Source organism: Caretta caretta, chromosome 6 (assembly GCF_965140235.1).
Source record: "Caretta caretta isolate rCarCar2 chromosome 6, rCarCar1.hap1, whole genome shotgun sequence".
NCBI lineage: Eukaryota > Metazoa > Chordata > Testudines > Cheloniidae > Caretta > Caretta caretta.
Window position 1 is genome coordinate 12603580 of NC_134211.1, and position 21931 is coordinate 12625510.

Below are 21931 nucleotides of genomic sequence, written 5' to 3' on the forward strand. Positions count from 1 at the left end.
TCCAGGTCCAGGGTGAGAAACAGTTCCTGGCTGTTGGGAAAAGTGGTTTCTCCGCTTGCTTGCTGTGAGCCATCTACAACGTCCTCCTCATCCTCCTCGTCCCCAAAACCTGCTTCCGTGTTGCCTCCCTCTCCATTGACGGAGTCAAAGCACACGGTTGGGGTAGTGGTGGCTGAACCACCTAAAATGGCATGCAGTTCATCATAGAAGTGGCATGTTTGGGGCGCTGACCCGGAGCGGCCATTTGCCTCTCTGGTTTTCTGGTAGGCTTGCCTCAGCTCCTTAAGTTTCACGAGGCACTGCTTCAGGTCCCTATTTCTCAGCCCCCTCCTCTTCCAGTCTTAGATTCTCTCTTTTTCTCCTAAATGCTGATTACAGCTGGTTGAAACTTGGAATGTCTATTTCCCAGGACATTTCAAAATTCCTGAGAAATAGAAACCTGTTTTGGAAATTATGTCCAAATGTCATCTGTTCCATTACAACACAAACAGGAGACGTTTTTATCCTAGGAAGTAAGATAATGTGTTTCAATTTGTAGTAAGTACGAGCTTTCCTTCATGTTTAAAAAAAGAGAATATTTTGACTATTCTATAATGGTCTGACTTAACATACGGACATGTCACACAATGCACTATTGTTACTGCCATGTCATTGTAAAAAGAAAAAGAAAAAAGAAACTACATTTCTAAATGACATTTTCATTGTAATACAAAATTTTTACTTTTTCCACAAGCCTTGGAAAATGTATTTTCTGGGGAAAATTTGTTTTGACAGGAATTTTCATTAAAATTGATACAATTTTGAAAAGCTTTCAGTTTCCTCAACTGGTATTTTCTGATAGAAAACTATTTTGACAAAAATGTCAAACTGGTTCTAATCAGGACAGTGCTCTGAACTGTTACCCGAAATTGGGCCAGCTAGTAAGCTTAGGGAGGACTAATGACCCACCAGACTTTGGCAGAAAGCAGCACATTTTTTTATACTGATAGCTAAGCTCAAAAGAAGGGGGGGGGTTGAGGGGGTATCACACTCACATACTCATGCTTCCAGGACAGGCACAGCGCTGGAGATGTCAGGATCCTTCCAGGTAAGTGTTCCACAGCGCAGTGATGGATGGTGCGATGAAGGTAAGTCTTCCCGAGGCACGATGGAATGCAACGCGGCGAACCATTGGCCAGGCGGTCCGGGCGAAGGGCCTTCACGGCACATGGCCCATTCCCCTTTTAAGGACCTGCTCCTCATAGCCTGCGACTAGAGATGACTTGGCCGTATCTGCTTGGTCACACTCCACATCAGGCAGTGTCCATGCATTGGGTGTGTGAGCTTTGCCTAATTAGAGTCCCAGACACCTTGTCTACCTGGGAGCTCTTCTGACCTTCCAGCTGTTCAACCAGCCCATTCATCCCACAAGCATTCCAAGAGGGAGGAGGAGCGGGGAAAGCCACTTCACAGGCATTCAAAGAGGGAGAGAAGACAAAAATCGGGGGGGAGGGCGTGTAACAGACCTTTTGAGCATACAGGTTATACATAGCAAAAAGATCACTGCTGCTCCTACAACATGAACCAGTATGTCAAAGTTCTGTGTTTCTATCACGCAGCCATTCCTGAGTCTTTGCTGCCACTGTGTGACCATTTCCTTTCTTGCACTTAATTTTCCATCCTCGCTGTGGATGGAATGGATGGAGGAGCTTAGCAACTGTCCCATTAAAGCTGAGCAGAGTTTTCTGTGTAAGAGACAATTTTTCAAAGTGTTTTTATGACTATTTAGGGAATCGGTGTATGTACAGAATATGAATCCTGGTTAAGTTTATGCAATTGCTATATTATGCTATATATATGCAATTGCTATATTATTGAATGCCTCAATCCTGTCAACCATGGGCTAACAAGCGCCTGACATGTATCACTTACTCTGTAAGAAGCTAAAGAACAAAAGACGTCCTTAACCTTAACAACTGTGCTCTGAGCAAACAATAGGTATGCGAAGGCGGTTGCCTGCGCTGGAAAACCAATTCAACCAAGTTCAACTGGCGGGCAAGTGGAAAATCCCCCAAAAGGAAAACAGAGGGACAGAGGTGTCACAGTAGAGGGTTAAAAGGAGAACCAAAGATGCAGGCTTTTGAAGGGGGAAGGAAACTTTTTGACAACAGGTACAGCCAAAGTCAAAGGAAGCTGGCTGGGGAGAGAGAGAGGGGAGACGCCATGTTCCAGAGGGGAAGGCATGAAGAGAGAGGTCCATGAGAGGGGATGTGGAATCCTGAAAGGACATTGTCCCAAATCCAGAAGACCATTCCAGAGTGGTGAGGAAACCAAGGCAGGCAAACGGGAACAGGTGTTTTATTGTTGTGTATAGATCGGTATTTTTCTTGTGATGTCTAAAGTCAAGAGTGATTGGGTTTGGAACCCCTTTGCAAAGCCCGGGTGTCTATTTGTTTCCTTTCTCACATGTCCCTGAGGAGATGATGTGTAAATCCAGAGTGACCACAAGGTTGGAGGAATCAGCATTGGTCCTGGGAGGTGTATGGCACCTGAGCTGCAGGGCCTCGTTTCCATGAAGGGATAACAGTGTCTGTGCACAGGAAGTGTACGAGAGTGGCCAAGGGGAGAGATGGTGTTGGAGCCTACTCAGACTTAGAGACGCTTACGGCCCGTGGCTCCAGTGTGGCGAGGCCCAAGCCCAGCAGTACAATGAATGTCCAGCAGGGGGAGCTCAACTAGGGCTGTGATAGTTCTATTATCTACATACATAATCAGATACTCTTGAAAATTGCTCTGACAGTTGGGGGGGCTGGAGTCAGGAGTGAAAATAAGGGGGTACAGGCCCGTACACCATACCAGTACACATTGTAAGGAGAATGATCACTTTAACATCACTGCCCCTTTTGCACCCCAGATCAGCAGCCCTGACGGGTCCCTACCAATTTAAGAAAAATTTGACCCCTTCCAGGGTGCAGCGCAATGCCGCCTGCCTTAGCACCCCTGCTGCGCTGCTGACCGGGAGCCACCTGAGGTAAGCCCACGTCCCAACCCCAATCCTCTGCCCCAGGCCTGAGGCCCCCCCCCAAACCCAGAGCCCGCCTCCTGCACCCCAAACCCCACATCCCTGAGCCCATCCCGCAGCTGTCAAGCCCAACCCTCTGTCCCAGCCCTGAGCCCCTCCCACACCCCAAACCCTTCAGCTCCAGTTCTGTTAGGTAGCAGGCATCAAAAAATTTCTTCAACTGGCTCACCAGAAAACATGTTTATATATATGTCTTTATAGACACATACACACGCGCGCACACACACACAGTATAAGCTTTAAAACAAACAATTTAATGTCGTACAAAGCAATGATGATTGTGAAGCTTGGTTGAGGTGGGGAAGTCAGGGAGTGGGATATTTCCCAGGGAATGACTTGCTGCTAAATGATGAACGAGCACTCGGCTGAGCCCTCCAGGGTTAACACATTGTTGTTAACGTAGCCTCACGCTCTACAAGGGAGCACAAATGGAGAGAGGGGAGATAAGGTACAGGAGTGGGGGGATGGGGACACCCTAACATTAACACCCCTCTTCCCCCCCACCTCCTGCACAGCAAGCAGGAGGCTCCCAGGAGCAGCTCCAAGGCAGAGAGCAGGAGCAGCACCTGCCGGACAAGTGATAGCCTGCTGGGCAGGTGCTGCACAGGGAACTTAGGAGAGCTGATGGGGGCTGCCGGGCCAGCCTGGTTCCAAGCCCCCACCAGCTAGTTCCAAGGGGCTGCTCTTTCTGCAAGCAGTGGACAAAGGGTTATAACGGAGCATGCGCAACTGTAAATGAGCATATTCTCGAACTGATCAGCAACAAAACAACGTTAACTGGGACAACTTTAAGTGATGCTTTACTGTACAGGAGTCTAATAGCCACACAATGACCAGTCCTGCTCCCCTTGAAATTGGGTCAAAATTTCCTTTGCATTCAGTGGGAACAGGATCGAGCCAATAATACTTCATTTCCATTTGATGTAAAACGAGCCCCTGACAACTACTTTGTCTTTGGATTTTAAGTGTGCTCAATTTAAGGCAAATTATCTGTATTTGCGAATGGGGTGTGTGTGTGTGTGTGTGTGTCTGTCTGTCTCTTGCTCTTCTATTAAAGGCTGTTTGCAAATGACTCCTTGCTGCCTGCAAACTCTCCTTGGAAAAGTAATGAGTGAACATCTGTGGATCTGGAGAAAATGGTTAAAAGAAAAGAAATAATGTCCTAGGGTCAGATTAACAAACAAGCTTAGGCACTGAAATATGCAGCTAGCCACCTAGCGCGGTTTACAAAAGCATCTAGCAAAAAGAAAAGGAGTACTTGTGGCACCTTAGAGACTAACCAATTTATTTGAGCATGAGCTTTCGTGAGCTACAGCTCACTTCAACACGGCTGTTACTCTGAAAAAAGCATCTAGGTAAGTTACGCCCCTAACTCCCATTGACTTGCCCTGGCTGCACTCTGAATGCTGTAAATTTGCATTAGAAACGTTTACTTATATTCATACTAACAGAAAAGGAAGAGGAAACAAATGTGAGTTTAATGCAAGAACCCCAGGCATTGCAGAGCCATGTGTTAAATTATATTTTCATATTCAGTCTCCTGTCTTTTTCCTGAAAAAAATCACATCAGGTAGCGCCTGCTACTTTGCACTCTTCCTTTCTGTCCATCCAGCTTTTAACATTAATTGATAGCATCTGAAAACCACTGTCCCGGCTATGCAGGCTGAGTCCCTTGATCCTGTCCTCATGTCTAGGAATGGAAGCAACACTCCGCAGCATTTCTCTGCAGATCCCTTGCTTTCTCTACCATGCTGAGTTTTCTTATTGCTGTTAGCGATGTATGGTTTTCCCCACATCTTATCAGCAGACTTATGGAAGCCACCTGCAGAGCAGTGGTAAGCCTGCTATTCTTAAATGGTTTGCCCAAGAAAAAAAGTTCCTGGCTGGAGGGACATTTCAGCCAGTTTTCCTTTTCATTTGTTTTCTACTACACCACACAAATATTTTAATAGTTGTATGTCCCCTTGGAACATGCATAAAGGCTCCGCAATACTCACTGATGGGGTAAAAAGAAAAGGAATACTTGTGCCACCTTAGAGAACTACCAGTTATTTTGAGCATAAGCTTTCGTGAGCTACAGCTCACTTCATCGGATGCATACTGTGGAAAAAGTAGAAGATCTTTTTATACACACAAAGCATGAAAAAATACCTCCCCCCACCCCACTCTCCTGCTGGTAATAGCTTTTCTAAAGGGAGCACTCTCCTTACAATGGGTATGATACTTAAGTTGGGCCATTTCCAGCACAAATCCAGGGTTTAACAAGAACTGCGGAGGGTGGGGGGTAGGAAAAAAACAAGGGGAAATAGGTTACCTTGCATAATGACTTAGCCACTCCCAGTCTCTATTCAAGCCTAAGTTAATTGTATCCAATTTGCAAATGAATTCCAATTCAGCAGTCTCTCGCGGGAGTCTGGTTTTGAAGTATTTTTGTTGTAATATCTCAACTTTCATGTCTGTAATCGTGTGACCAGAGAGATTGAAGTGTGCTCCTACCAGTTTATGAACGTTATAATTCTTGACATCTGATTTGTGTCCATTTATTCTTTTACGAAGAGACTGTCCAGTTTGACCAATGTACATGGCAGAGGGGCATTGCTGGCACAGGATGGCGTATATCACATTGGTGGATGTGCCTCTGATAGTGTGGCTGATGTGATTAGGCCCTGTGATGGCGTCCCCTGAATAGCTATGTGGGCACAGTTGGCAACGGGAAGGATGTAGATCCTTCATAATGCGTTGGAGGGGTTTTATTTGGGGGCTGAAGGTGACGGCTAGTGGCGTTCTGTTATTTTCTTTGTTAGGCCTGTCCTGTAGTAGGAGACTTCTGGGAACTCTTCTGGCTCTGTCAATCTGTTTCTTCACTTCCGCAGGTGGGTATTGTAGTTGTAAGAATGCTTGACAGAGATCTTGTACGTGTTGGGCTCTGTCAGAGGGGTTGGAGCAAATGCGGTTGTATCGCAGAGTTTGGCTGTAGACAATGGATCGTGTGGTGTGGTCAGGGTGAAAGCTGGCTGCTCGGCAGCTCTCCAACACCACTTTTTACAAGGCACTGATCCCACTGAGAGTTACCAAAAGAAACTACAGCATTTGCTCAAGAAACTTCCTGAAAAAGCACAAGATCAAATCCGCACAGACACACCCCTGGAACCTCGACCTGGGGTATTCTATCTACTACCCAAGATCCATAAACCTGGAAATCCTCTGGTTTTCTGGTAGGCTTGCCTCAGCTCCTTAAGTTTCACGTGGCACTGCTTCAGGTCCCTGTTATGGCCTCTGTCCTTAATGCTCTGGGAGATTGACAAACGTTTTGGCATTTCGAAAACTGGAACGGAGTTCTGATAGCACGGATTCCTCTCCCCATACAGCGATCAGATCCCATACCTCCTGTTCGGCCCATGCTGGAGCTCTTTTGCTATTCTGGGACTCCATTATTGTCACCTCTGCTGATGAGTTCTGCATGGTCACCTGCAGCTTGCCAGCTGGCCAAACAGGAAAAGAGATTCAAAAGTTCTTGGGCCTTTTTCGGTCTACCTGTCCAGTGCATCTCAGTTGAGAGTGCTGTCCAGAGCGGTCACAATGGAGCATTCTGGGATAGCTCCCAGAGGCCAGTACCGTCTAATTGCATCCACAGTACCCCATATTCAACCCGGCAAGGCTGATTTCAGTGTTAATCCCCTTGTCGCAGGTGGAGTAAAAAAAAAAAAAAATAATAATCAATTTTAAGAGTCCTTTAAGTTGAAAAAAGGGCTTCGTCGTGTGGATGGGTGCAGGGTTAAATCTATTTAATGCTGCTAAATTTGACCTCAACTCCTAGTGTAGACCAGGGCTGAGAAGGTAGGCGGGGAGGGAGGGGGAGAAGGGCAAAGAGCAGGAAGAACCTGTATGTGCACCCATATGCCACCCTCAACACACACTAGCGCACACACACACACAAAGTTGGGGGGAAAAACCCAAAATACTGCTGCTGAAAGGTGGCAGTGGAACACTACTTTATTCTTAAAAAGAAAAGGAGTACTTGTGGCACCTTAGAGACTAACCAATTTATTTGAGCATGAGCTTTCGTGAGCTACAGCTCACTTCATCAGATGTATACCGTGGAAACTGCAGCAGACTTTATATACACACAGAGAATATGAAACAATACCTCCTCCCACCCCACTGTCCTGCTGGTAATAGCTTATCTAAAGTGATCAACAGGTGGGCCATTTCCAGCACAAATCCAGGTTTTCTCACCCTCCACCCCCCATGAATTTGTGTGGGGGGGTGGAGGGTGAGAAAACCTGGATTTGTGCTGGAAATGGCCCACCTGTTGATCACTTTAGATAAGCTATTACCAGCAGGACAGTGGGGTGGGAGGAGGTATTGTTTCATATTCTCTGTGTGTATATAAAGTCTGCTGCAGTTTCCACGGTATACATCTGATGAAGTGAGCTGTAGCTCACGAAAGCTCATGCTCAAATAAATTGGTTAGTCTCTAAGGTGCCACAAGTACTCCTTTTCTTTTTAAGAATACAGACTAACACGGCTGTTCCTCTGAAACCTACTTTATTCTTGGAATCCAGAACCCTAACACACAAGAACCAAAAACAGAGAGAGGCCCAACTCAATCCACCTTGCTTTAGGTTGGCTCTTCGTAGATGGCCCAGAAAGGAGCCATACAGTTTCCCTCATGGTCCCCTAGCCTGCAAGCAGGACCAGGAAACCCCTTACTCTTAAAGGGACAACTTTAAAGTGATCTGCCTTGGTGCTAGGGAGAGCCTCTCTGCATAGAGCAGCTCATGCAGCCCTCCTGCTCCTTGGAGGCTCTCCGTGGTCTGTTGAGCTTTCAGGATCCCCAGATTCCTCTGTGATTTACTTTCAGATGTTACTCAATAGAGGAAAGCCCAAGAGGAGGAAACTGAGGCAGTAGCTAACCTGGTGGTGCTTGGTTGATTTAGTCATGTGACCTTCCTGGGGAGGCAAGCTAAGTTTCTCCCAGGTTGGCCTGAACTCATCTCCCCCTTAAAGAGCCAGGTACCCTGTGACACCTCCCCATCATCCTGTCACGACTTTTGCTAGTCAATCCCAGGGCTTCTCTTTGTGGCTCAACTAGGGATTAGCTCACAATCAGTCTGATGCCCCCTTCTTTGGTTTCTCACCCCATGCTGACTCTCTCTCTCTCTCTCTGAAGTCAGGTGCCTCCCAATGCATTACTCAGGGTGGTCCCTCTTCATGGCTTGGCCCTTCAGCCAGGTCACTACAGTCCTCCCCTTCTCAGGTATCAAAGTCCTACTGGACAAACTGTCCCAGGCAGTCTTCTTTTCCACTGCCCAGACTGTGCCACTTCCCCAGTGACTGGTAGGGGAATCTGGGCCCACCCACTGCTCCCGATTCTAACCCAGGGACCCTACAGCTGAATGGCCAAGGTCCCAAAGCTTGCTGCTCTTTCCCTGGGCTGCTTTCTGCTTCATTTCTGTCAGGCCCCTTCTCCACCCTCCTCAGGGCCAGGATCCCAGGGCTTCAGTTCTCTTCTCCCCACCAGAGTTTCCTCCTTTCCCTCTCTAAGCCCAGAGCATAACTGCGGACCTTCTACTGCAGCCTCCTACTTCCTGGTTCTATAACAGCTCAGCCTGCCCCTTGCCCAGCTGGACTTCATTATCAGTGACACTTCTTGGGCCTGACTCTCCTTCGGGTACAGCCTGTCAGAGTTAATTGGCCCTTCCTCTCTCCTCAGGCCTTGTATGGGGTAGGCCCCTCCTCACGCAGCCACACACCAAACATGTGCTTATTTGCACTTTGAACCCATGTTTGTTAGCACGGCTGGCACAGGGGTCCTGTTTCCCAATTACAAACACTGCATTGTTTGCTGCTCTGAGCAGCTCCTGCTGCTGGGGGCCAGTAAATGGGATTCTGTGAGCTGATATTTTAAAGTCTCCCTCTACCACCAGAGCACAGGAATAACGGGGCTTGGGCACTCCCCGTTCCCAAGAGTTTGGGCCAGGAATTTTCAGGGTCCCCAGATTCCTCTGTGATTTGCTCTTATTCCTTTGCAGAGAACGGACAAACACATCAGAGTTTGCTGGGAAGAACTAAATCCCCAGCACCCAGGGGGAGTATGCGCATGGGGTAGCTTCATGCGCCGGCACCCTCCTTCGCTAGCCCATTGGGTGCCTGGAGTTCTGCACTGGCTTTCCAAACAAGTATGACACACTAACAGAGCAGAAATGAGGAACTGCATGACAAGAAGTGGCCATAGGGTGGCAGCACATCTTCAGGAACCACCTGCTCCAGAGGTGCACATAGCCCAAAGGCCCTGGTTCAGAGCATCTGTCTGTCTCTTTTCTCTAGCAGCAGCCAGCACCTATGGGATTGTTTACCCAGGACACTTATCAGCATTACTACACCAATATAACTCCCCATGTGGCTTTTTCTCGGTTTGGTTTATGTCCCTTTGGAAGGATATTTTTAAAACTAGAAACTTTTCCTGCTCCAGGGGATAGGATTTCTGTGACATTTATACCAGCAAAAAGCCCCAGTATAAAAAAATCCTAGGGTCAGGATTTTTCTCCCTTCCTCTGCAGCCTAGTCTATAGTACAAAGGGTTTGCTAGTATAGCTACAAGGGCAAATCCTCCTAGTGCAGATGCAGTCATAGCAGCCCAAAAAAGGCTTAATCATAGAATATCAGGGTTGGAAGGGACCTCAGGAGGTTGTCTAGTATAACCCCCTGCTCAAAGCAGGACCAACCCCAACTAAATCTTCACAGCCAGGGCTTGCTCAAGCCTGACCTTAAAAACTTCTAAGGAAGGAGATTCCACCACATCCCTAGGTAACGCATTCCAGTGTTTCACCACCCTCCTAGTGAAATAGTGTTTCCTAATATCCAACCTAAACCTCCCCCACTGCAACTTGAGACCATTACTCCTCGTTCTGTCATCTGGTACCACTGAGAACAGCCAAGCTCCATCCTCTTTGGAACCCCCTTTCAGGTAGTTGAAAGCAGCTATCAAATCCCCCCTTATTCTTCTCTTCTGCAGACTAAACAATCCCAGTTCCCTCAGCTTCTCCTCATAAGTCATGTGTTCCAGTCCCCTAATCATTTTTGTTGCCCTCTGCTGGGGGTTTTCCAATTTTTCCACATCCTTCTTGTAGTGTAGGGCCCAAAACTGGACACAGTATTCCAGATGAGGCCTCACCAATGACGAATAGAGTACGTCCCTCGATCTGCTGGCAATGCCCCTACTTATATAGCCCAAAATGCCATTGGTCTTCTTGGCAAGAAGGGCACACTGTTGACTCATATCCAGCTTCTCGTCCACTGTAACCTCTAGGTCCTTTTCTGCAGAACCACTGCCTAGCCATTCGGTCCCTAGTCTGTAGCGGTGCATGGGATTCTTCTGTCCTAAGTGCAGGGCTCTGCACTTGTCCTTGTTGAACCTTATCAGATTTCTTTTGGCCCAATCCTCTAATTTGCCTAGGTCCCTCTGTATCCTATCCATACCCTCCAGTGTATCAACTGCTCCTTCTAATGAGAACAGCCCCATCTGCATGCCAGGTGCAAGGGGCACAGCCTGTGTGTGTGTGTGCGGGGGGTGGGGGAGGGCTTTACTGTAGGTGCAGGCCTGAGAGAAACACTAGGGTAGCCACACAGAGAAAAAAGCCAGGATCCTCAGGGGCTCTGCTGCATGGCACATGGCTGCTGGACGGTCTCTGCTGCCAGCACAACCATGATTGTGGGAGGTGGAAGGAGTGCACCTCAGGCCCATGGCGCCTTCTGTCAGCCCATCAGCTCTTTGTGAATTAGGGTTGCCAATTTTGGTTGGACGTATTCCTGGAGGTTTCATCATGACATAATCTTTACAGATTAATCTTTAATTCCTGCAGACTCCAAGACAATCCTGGAGGGGTGGCAACCCTAGCTGTGATGTAACCCCAGGAAAAGGGGTAGGAGCTGCCTGGCAGACCAAGGGCTCCAGCAAGGCCAGCTCACTTGGCACATGCTACCTGCTGTAGAGGGGAACATTGTTTATTCCAGGGTGCAAGATTGGCTGGCTCTGGTAGGATCTGAATCCCCTTCGAAGGGGAGGAGTTGGGGGAGTATGGGAGGCTGTATCCACAGGGCTCCTATGACTTGTCCCCCAGCACACCCCAGTGCTGCCAAGCAGTGCAGGAAATGGAATTCTCCCCCCCGTAAAGCAGAAGCCCTGGGGCTAGGACTGGTGATGGATGGCCACAGGATTCCTCTGGGGAGCAGGGCTGGTGATAGGGTGGATGCTGCAAATGGATGGTGCTTAGGCCATGCCCTATCAGGCACTCCACTCCACTCGCCCACCCCCAGCCTAGACTAACCTAGCAGCTGAACAAGCCCAGAGCCACCCACAGTCACTGTGATATGTTGCCAGGGTACGGCATTGCCCCAGAGACCGACTAGCCCAGAAAGGCCTGGGTTTACCCTGGGGGGGTATTTAGGGGCTTGGTGGCATTCAGCCCCAAGGTGAGACTCTGTGGGACCTGCCCTCCCATGAAACCAGTGCCAGTACTGATAAACCCAGCTAAAGGTTTGTTTTTGGTTTGTGTTTCAGCAAGAAAACCCCCCCCAAAAAATCCATTTTGGTTCAAACTGATTTTTTTTCCTTTCAGTTCAGCCCTGAACTGAACAATATTGGTTCAGCTCCACATGTAAATAAAACAATAAACCACAGGGAGACACACAGCACAAGCACCCTAGAAAATCACATGGGTGGGGAGGGGAGAAGAAAACACACTGTTGCAGTGAATGGATGGTACAGTCAGTGGTTAAGGGCCATCCTTGGGAGACCTCCATTCAAGTCCCTGCTCTTCCAAAGAGCTTCCTGTGTGACCTTGCTCTGCTCAGTGCCTCAATTTCCCCATCTCTACAACGGAGGTACTACTTCCTTACCTCACAGGGGTGTTGTGAGGATAAACACATTACAGATTGTGAGACACTCAGTTATTACGGTGTTGGAGGTCATGTGAGTACTTTAGATAGACTGATAGAGAAGCGTTTAAAGAGGAATGAACGCTAGCTCCCCGTGGGCCAGCCTGCTGAGCAGTAGTGATGGCTGTCTTTCTTTCTTTCTTTCCAGCACAGTGACTCTCCCCTCCTTTCTCCTCCTAGGTCTATGTCCCCACAGTGTTTGAGAAGTACTCTGCCTCTTTCCAGATTGGCGGCAAGCCGGTGCAAATCAATCTGTGGGACACAGTGGGTATGTATAGGTAGAGGATGGGGTGTACCGGGGTACACAGGTCTTCCGGGGGTACATCAACTCATCTAGATATTGGTCTCATTTTTACAACAGGCTACATAAAAAGCACTCTCTCAAGAAAGATCTTGGAGTCACTGTGGATAGTTGTCTGAAAACAACCACTCAATGTGCAGTGGCAGTCAAAAGCGCAAACAATGTTGGGAATCATTAAGAAAGGGATAGATAAGAGAAAATATCCTATTGCTTTTATACAAATCCATGGTATGCCCACATCTGCATATATTCATGCAGATGTGGTCACCCCATCTCAAAAAAATATATATATTGGACTTGGAAAAGGTTCAGAAAAGGGAAACAATGATTATGGGTATGGAACAGCTGCTGTATGAGGAGAGGTTAATAAGACTGGGACCTTTCAGCTTGGAAAAGAGACAACTAAGGGGGGAGGGAGAGACACATGATAGAGGTCTATAATAGCATGACTGGTGTGGAGAAAGTAAATAAGGAAGTGTTATTCACTCCTTCTCATAGCATAAGAACTAGGGGTCACCAAATCATAGAATATCACGGTGGGAAGGGACCTCAGGAGGTAGTCTAGTCCAACCCCCTGCTCAAAGCAGGACCAATCCCCAACTAAATCATCCCAGCCAGGGCTTCATCAAGCCGAACCTTAAAAACCTCAAAGGAAAAAGATTCCACCACCTGCCTAGGTAATGCATTCCAGTGCTTTACCACCCTCCTAGTGAAAAAGTTTCTCTTAACATCCAACCTAAATCTCCCCCACTGCAACTTGAGACCATTACTCCTTGTTCTGTCATCTGGTACCACTGAGAACAGTCTAGATCCATCCTCTTTGGAACCCCCTTTCAGGTAGCTGAAAGCAGCTATCAAATCCCCCCTTATTCTTCTCTTCTGCAGACTAAACAATCCCAGTTCCCTCAGCCTCTCCTCATAAATCATGTGTTCCAGTCCCCTAATCATTTTTGTTGCCCTCTGCTGGACGCTTTCCAATATTTTTACATCCTTGTTGTGTGGGGCCCAAAACTTAACAATACTCCAGATGAGGCCTCACCAATGTTTAATAGAGGGAAACGATCACATTCCTTGATCTGCTGGCAATGCCCCTACTTATACATCCCAAAATGCCATTGGTCTTCTGGGCAACAAGGGCACACTGTTGACTCATATCTAGCTACTCATCCACTGTAACCCACTAGGTCCTTTTCTGCAGAACTGCTGCTTAGCCATTCGGTCCCTAGTTTGTAGCACTACATGGGATTTTTCTGTCCTAAGTGCAGGACTCTGCACTTGTCCTTGTTGAACCTCAGATTTCTTTTGGCCCAATCCTCTAATTTGTCTAGGGCCCTCTGTAGCCTATCCCTACCCTCCAGCGTATCTACCTCTCCTCCCAGTTTAGGGTCATCCGCAAACTTGCTGAGGGTGCAATCCACACCATCCTCCAGATCATTAAGGAAGATATTGAACAAAACCGGCCCCAGGACCGACCCTTGGGGCACTCAGCTTGATACCGGCTGCCAACTAAACATGGAGCCATTCATCACTACCAGTTGAGCCTGATGATCTAGCCAGCTTTCTATCCACCTTACAGTCCATTCATCCAGCCCATACTTCTTTAACTTGCTGGCAAGAATACTGTAGGAGACCGTGTCTAAAGCTTTGCTCAAGTCAAGGAACAACACGTCCACTGCTTTCCCCTCAACCACAGAGCCAGTTATCTCATCATAGAAGGCAATAGATTAGTCAGGCATGACTTGCCCTTGGTGAATCCATGCTGACTGTTCCTGATCACTTTCCTCTCCTCTAAGAGGTTCAGAATGGATTCCTTGAGGACCTGCTCCATGATTTTTCCAGGGACTGAGGTGAGGCTGACTGGCCTGTAGTTCCAGGATCCTCCTTCTTCCCTTTTTTAAAGATGGGCACTACATTAGCCTTTTTCCAGTCGTCCAGGACTTCCCCCAATTGCCATGAGTTTTCAGAGATAATGGCCAATGGCTCTGCAATCACAGCCGCCAACTCCTTTAGCACTCTCGGATGCAGTACAATCCGGCCCCATGGACTTGTGGTTGTCCAGCTTTTCTAAATAGTCCCGAACCTCTTCTTTCTCCACAGAGGGCTGGTCACCTCCTCCCCATGCTGTGCTGCCCAGTGCAGTAGTCTGGGAGCTGACATTGTTTGCGAAGACAGAGGCAAAAAAAGCATTGAGTACATTAGCTTTTTCCACATCCTCTGCCACTAGGTTGCCTCCCTCATTCAGTAAGGGGCCTACACTTTCCCGTGTAGTCACAGCAGTGTGAATAGTAAATATGGCAAGCGACCAGCTTGGCTTAACAGTGAAATCCTTCCCTGGTTCGCCACGAGTTTTCAAAGATAATGGCCAATGGCTCTGCAATCACAGCCGCCAATTCCTTCAGCACTCTCGGATGCAACTCGTCCGGCCCCATGGACTTGTGCACATCCAGCTTTTCTAAATAGTCCCTAACCACCTCTATCTCCACAGAGGGCTGGCCATCTCTTCCCCATTTTGTGATGCCCAGTGCAGTAGTCTGGGAGCTGACATTGTTTGCGAAGACAGAGGCAAAAAAAGCATTGAGTACATTAGCTTTTTCCACATCCTCTGTCACTAGGTTGCCTCCCTCATTCAGTAAGGGGCCCACACATTCCTTGGCTTTCTTCTTGTTGCCAACATACCTGAAGAAACTCTTCTTGTTACTCTTGACATCTCTCGCTAGCTGCAGCTCCAGGTGAGATTTGGCCCTCCTGATTTCATTCCTACATGCCCGAGCATTATTTTTATACTCTTCCCTGGTCATATGTCCAACCTTAAACATAAAAAAGAAGCTTACAAGAAGTGTAAGATCCGCTAGGATTTCACTATTAAGCCAAGCTGGTCACCTGCCATATTTACTATTCTTTCGACTCATCGGGATGGTTTGTCCCTGTAACCTCAACAGGGTCTGTATTCTGCTGCTCTCCTTTCTTCCTTGTGTCAGGATCCTGACCTTGCAGTGAACTGAAATTAATAAGCAGCAGGTTTAAAACAAAAGGAGCTATTTCTTCACACAACGCAGAGTCAACCTGTGGAACTCTTTGCCAGAAGATGTTGTGAAGGCCAAGACTATAACAGCATTCAAAGAAGAACTAGATAAATTCAAGGAGGATAGGTCCATCAATGGCTATTAGCCAGGATGGGCAGGGATGGGGTCTCTAGCCTCTGTTTGCCAGAAGCTAGGAATGAGCGACAGGGAATGGCTCAATTGATGATTACCTGTTCTGTTCATTCCCTCTTGGGAACCTGGTTCTGGCCACTGTTGGAAGACAGGATACTGGGCTAGATGGACCTTTGATCTGACCCACTATGGCCATTATGTTCACTAGCAAAGTCGGTACAAACTAAAATTTCATACAGATCATGACTTGTTTATACTGCTCTGTATACTATACACTAACATGTTCAGAATACAAATATTGTACTATTTATTTTATAATCTTATGGTAAAAATGAGAAAGTAAGCAATTTTCCACTAACAGTGTGTTGTGACACTTGTAGGTTTATGTCGGATTTTGTAAGCAAGTAATTTTAAGTGAGGTAAAACTTGGGATATGCAAGACAAATCAGACTCCTAAAAGGGGTACAGTAGTCAGGAAAGGTCACAGGGATAAGGTTTGGGGCATGGCTTGCTATGCAAATCGTAGTTGGAGCTTGATTGTGTACACTATACATGTGTGTTGGGGTGTGGCATATTATGCAAATCAGTGGGTGGCTTTTATTAGCATGCAAATTTGGGGTAGAAAAAGAGACACTTTCAAACAAGCCAATTTTTACCACAATGGTTTTTGAAAGAAAGTGACATTTCTTACAAGTTTTTTTTTTAAAAAAAAAAAGCAGATTTTCCTCATGTTCAGGAAAAAAAATATTTTTAGCCTTCCTTTTCTTAAAACATTTCCCTGGAAACAGAAGGGCCCCTTTCCCACAGGCCCACATCAGCACCCTGGGATCAAAGTTCTTTCTGGGTTCTACTGTTGGCATCCTGAGCTCTATCCCCTACCTTGAACTTAAAGTGACACAGCCCAGGACTGCTGGCCCCCCATCCCTTCCAACAACAGGAGCCAGGCCTCAAATTCATAGAATCATAGAATATCAGGGTTGGAAGGGACCTCAGGAGGTCATCTAGTCCAACCCCCTGCTCAAAAGCAGGACCCATCCCCAATTAAATCATCCCAGCCAGGGCTTTTTCAAGCCTGACCTTAAAAACTTCTAAGGAAGGAGATTCCACCACCTCCCTAGGCAATGCATTCCAGTGTTTCACCACCCTCCTAGTGAAAAAGTTTTTCCTAATATCCAACCTAAACCTCCCCCACTGCAACTTGAGACCATTACTCCTTGTCCTGTCCTCTTCTGCCACTGAGAATAGTCTAGAACCATCCTCTCTGGAACCACCTCTCAGGTAGTTGAAAGCAGCTATCAAATCCCCCCTCATTCTTCTCTTCTGCAGGCTAAACAATCCCAGTTCCCTCAGCCTCTCCTCATAAGTCATGTGTTCCAGACCCCTAATCATTTTTGTTGCCCTTCGCTGGACTCTTTCCAATTTATCCATATCCTTCTTGTAGTGTGGGGCCCAAAACTGGACACAGTACTCCAGATGAGGCCTCACCAATGTCGAATAGAGGGGGACGATCACGTCCCTTGATCTGCTCGCTATGCCCTTACTTATACATCCCAAAATGCCATTGGCCTTCTTGGCAACAAGGGCACACTGCTGACTCATATCCAGCTTCTCATCCACTGTCACCCCTAGGTCCTTTTCCGCAGAACTGCTGCCTAGCCATTCAGTCCCTAGTCTGTAGCTGTGCATTGGGTTCTTCCATCCTAAGTGCAGGACCCTGCACTTATCCTTATTGAACCTCATCAGATTTCTTTTGGCCCAATCCTCCAATTTGTCTAGGTCCCTCTGTATCCTATCCCTGCCCTCCAGCGTATCTACCGCTCCTCCTAGTTTAGTATCATCCGCAAATTTGCGGAGAGTGCAATCCACACCATCCTCCAGATCATTTATGAAGATATTGAACAAAACCGGCCCCAAGACTGACCCCTGGGGCACTCCACTTGACACCAGCTGCCAACTAGATATGGAGCCATTGATCACTACCCGTTGAGCCCGACAATCTAGCCAACTTTCTACCCACCTTATAGTGCATTCATCCAGCCCGTACTTCTTTAACTTGCTGACAAGAATACTGTGGGAGACAGTGTCAAAAGCTTTGCTAAAGTCAAGAAACAATACATCCACTGCTTTCCCTTCATCCACAGAACCAGTAATCTCATCATAGAAGGTGATTAGATTAGTCAGGCATGATCTTCCCTTGGTGAATCCACGCTGACTGTTCCTGATCACTTTCCTCTCATGTAAGTGCTTCAGGATTGATTCTTTGAGGACCTGCTCCATGATTTTTCTGGGGACTGAAGTGAGGCTGACTGGCCTGTAGTTCCCAGGATCCTCCTTCTTCCCTTTTTTAAAGATTGGCACTACATTAGCCTTTTTCCAGTCATCCGGGACTTCCCCCGTTCGCCACGAGTTTTCAAAGATAATGGCCAATGGCTCTGCAATCACAGCCGCCAGGTCCTTTAGCACTCTCGGATGCAACTCGTCCGGTCCCATGGACTTGTGCACGTCCAGCTTTTCTAAATAGTCCCTAACCACCTCTATCTCCACAGAGGGCTGGCCATCTATTCCCCATGTTGTGATGCCCAGCGCAGCAGTCTGAGAGCTGACCTTGTTAGTGAAGACAGAGGCAAAAAAAGCATTGAGTACATTAGCTTTTTCCACATCCTCTGTCACTAGGTTGCCTCCCTCATTCAGTAAGGGGCCCACACTTTCCTTGGCTTTCTTCTTGTTGCCAACATACCTGAAGAAACCCTTCTTGTTACTCTTAACATCTCTCACTAGCTGCAGCTCCAGGTGCTATTTGGCCCTCCTGATTTCATTCCTACATGGCCGAGCATTATTTTTATACTCTTCCCTGGTCATATGTCCAACCTTCCACTTCTTGTAAGCTTCTTTTTTATGTTTAAGATCCACTAGGATTTCACCGTTAAGCCAAGCTGGTTGCCTGCCATATTTACTATTCTTTCGACACATCGGGATGGTTTGTCCCTGTAACCTCAACAGGGATTCCTTGAAATACAGCCAGCTCTCCTGGACTCCTTTCCCCTTCATGTTAGTCCCCCAGGGGATCCTACCCATCCGTTCCCTGAGGGAGTCGAAGTTTGCTTTCCTGAAGTCCAGGGTCCGTATCCTGCTGCTTACCTTTCTTCCCTGTGTCAGGATCCTGAACTCAACCATCTCATGGTCACTGCCTCCCAGATTCCCATCCACTTTTGCTTTCCCTACTAATTCTTCCTGGTTTGTGAGCAGCAGGTCAAGAAGAGCTCTGCCCCTAGATGGTTCCTCCAGCACTTGCACCAGGAAATTGTCCCCTACGCTTTCCAAAAACTTCCTGGATTGTCTATGCACCGCTGTATTGCTCTCCCAGCAGATATCAGGATGATTAAAGTCACCCATGAGAACCAGGGCGTGCGATCTAGTAGCTTCTGCGAGTTGCCAGAAGAAAGCCTCATCCCCCTGGTCCGGTGGTCTATAGCAGACTCCCACCACTACATCACTCTTGTTGCTCACACTTCTAAACTTAATCCAGAGACACTCAGGTTTTTCTGCAGTTTCATACCAGAGCTCTGAGCAGTCATACTGCTCCTTTACATACAGTGCTACTCCCCCACCTTTTCTGCCCTGCCTGTCCTTCCTGAACAGTTTATATCCACCCACGACAGTACTCCAGTCATGTGAGTTATCCCACCAAGTCTCTGTTATTCCAATCACATCATAATTCCTTGACATCACCAGGACCTCCAGTTCTCCCTGCTTGTTTCCAAGGCTTTGTGCATTCGTATATAAGCACTTGAGATAACCTGCTGATCGCCCCTCATTCTCAGTATGAGGCAGGAGCCCTCCCCTCACAGACATTCCTGCCTGTGCTTCCTCCCGGTATCCCGCTTTCCCACTTACCTCAGGGCTTTGGTCTCCTTCCCCCGGTGAACCTAGTTTAAAACCCTCCTCACCAGGTTAGCCAGTCTGCTCGCAAAGATGCTCTTCCCTCTCTTCGTAAGGTGGAGCCCGTCTCTGCCCAGCACTCCTCCTTCTTGGAAGACCATCCCATGGTCAAAGAATCCAAAGCCTTCTCTCCGACACCACCTGCGTAGCCATTCGTTGACTTCCACGATTCAATGGTCCCTACCCAGGCCTTTTCCTTCCACGGGGAGGATGGATGAGAACACCACTTGTGCCTCAAACTCCTTTATCCTTCTTCCCAGAGCCACGTAGTCCGCAGTGATCCGCTCAAGGTCATTCTTGGCAGTATCATTGGTGCCCACGTGGAGAAGCAGGAAGGGGTAGCGATCCGAGGGCTTGATGAGTCTCGGCAGTCTCTCCGTCACATCGCGAATCTTAGCCCCTGGCAAGCAGCAGACTTCTCGGTTTTCCCGGTCAGGGCGGCAGATAGATGACTCAGTCCCCCGAAGTAGAGAGTCCCTGACCACCACCACCTGCCTCCTTCTCTTGGGAGTGGTGGTCATGGAACCCCCCCATCTCAGGATAGTGCATCTCATGCCTTCCAACCAGCGGAGTCTCCTTCACATAGGTGAGTGTGAGTGTGCAGGCACATATGTATCAGCACACGTTAGTGTGTCAATATGTATGTGTGAGTGCACCAGTGGGTGGCTGAATACACACACATGGTTGGCTGTCCTTGGGGGCTGGATCCCCTCTCACATACAGAGGATGGGGAGGGGTTGGGGACCCTGCACTTGAAGGGGAGGGGTACTTAGTGACCTCCATCTCCTCCTCACAGGGCAGGAAGATTACGACAGGCTCTGCCCCCTCTCCTACACAGGAGCCCACGTGATTCTCATGTGCTTCGACGTCACCAGTCCCAACAGCTTCAACAACATTCTCACAAAGGTAACAAAACTTCTATAGATCAAATGGAAGAGGCTGGGACTGGAGTAGCTGGAAGCTCCTGCCACAGCCAGTGCTGCTTCCCTGCTCCCTGCAGCACCCCCTTCTGGAGAGGCTGGGGCTGGAGTATCCGGGAGCTCCCCCCACACAGCCACTGCTCCCACCCTGCTCCCTGCAGTGCCAGCCTGGGACTGGAGTAGTCGGGAGCTCCCGCACAGCCAACCCCAATTTCGTGAGCATTCATGGCCTGCCATACAATTTCCATACCCAGATGTGGCCCTCAGGCCAAAAAGTTTGCCCACCACTGTTCTAGCTCTGTTCTGCTGGCCTCTATTGTGTTCCTTAGGGGTATGTCCCATTCTCTGATTTAATGGGGATGAACATGGGGCTCAGACCCTCCCCCAAAGCCTCTGAGGGCATGTGGGGTCTCCCACCCCAGTGCTCAGCCCCTGTCTCCATCTCTCTCCCTGCATAGTGGTACCCGGAGGTGAATCACTTCTGCAAGGGCATCCCCATCGTGCTGGTGGGCTGCAAGACTGACCTGACAAGGTCCTTCTGAGGCAGCTCCACGAGGACCAGCTGGAGCCCATCACCTACCATAAGGTAACAAAGCCTCTCCCCCCCATGGCCAACACACGCCATCCTGAATCATCAGGAAGGAAAAATAGTCCCTCCCAGAGATAATGGGCCAGGGTTCAGCCAAGCTCCTAGACTCCATGCTGGGATGAGGTTGTGGCAAGGCAGCGATTCAGTCAGCCGAAGCAGGGCATGTCCTGGGCCCTGCCAGAGACTCGAGGAAGCCCAGGAATAGTAGCTGGGGAGGTGATGCCCAATGGGAATGGATCCTGGAAGCCCCAGGCTGTACAATGGGCACAACATGCCTTCAGCAGGGACCCCAGGCCCTGCCCAGCCCTATGCCTTCTGTGGGTCTCACACCACTCCCCTGTTGCAGGCAGAGGCCATGGCCCGGGAGGTGCACGCTGTCACCTACCTTGAGTGCTCGGCCAAGTACCAAGAGAACATCACCGACAACTTCATGGAGGCCTCCAGCGCTGCCTTGAGCACCATGCGGAAGGGCCAGCGTAAACGAAAACCCAAGAGAAGCTGCCTGCTCTCCTAGCCACCTCCATACTTCTCCTGGGGACACCCCAGTGTCCTGCACCCATCCCAGAGCCATCTCTGCCCTCCAGCATCTCCATGGGCATCGGGTCCCACGCAGCAGGGACTGACAGGGCAGATCTTGCCCTCCTCGCAGCATGCATCACCGGGGATGAATGATGCCACAGGAAGGGCAAATACCTCCCCCATAATCTGGCACAGAATGAGACCAGAGTGGAGAAGGAGCCATATTCCAGCTCACATGATTCACTCCCTCAGCTCTGTAACAGATCACAAGTTCATGTTCGATAGCCCTAATTCCTCCCAGATTTGCCTGGCACCATCTAGCAACTACCAGCCCACACAGCTCCTAATAGCATAGCCCGGCTCCTGCACGACTCCCACCACTGTGACCCACGGTGGCCCCATCCATGTCCACTGACCAATTCCCTGAACCCATCCACAAGACTCCACAGCCACAAGTCTCTGCAGGGCATAAGCCCGAGGAGGGACTGTGGTGTTGTCTTTGTTCTG

At 48.5% G+C, this 21931-nt stretch overlaps 1 protein-coding gene across 1 annotated transcript; it reads left to right on the forward strand.

Moving 5' to 3' along the window:
• Positions 1-1121: 1121 nt before the first annotated feature.
• On the forward strand, positions 1122-21419 carry RHOD (ras homolog family member D). Its single transcript, XM_048852942.1, is given in 6 exon segments — positions 1122-1127; positions 12182-12269; positions 20193-20302; positions 20775-20838; positions 20841-20902; positions 21252-21419. Coding segments are annotated over 6 exon segments (498 nt in total).
• Positions 21420-21931: the final 512 nt, after the last annotated feature.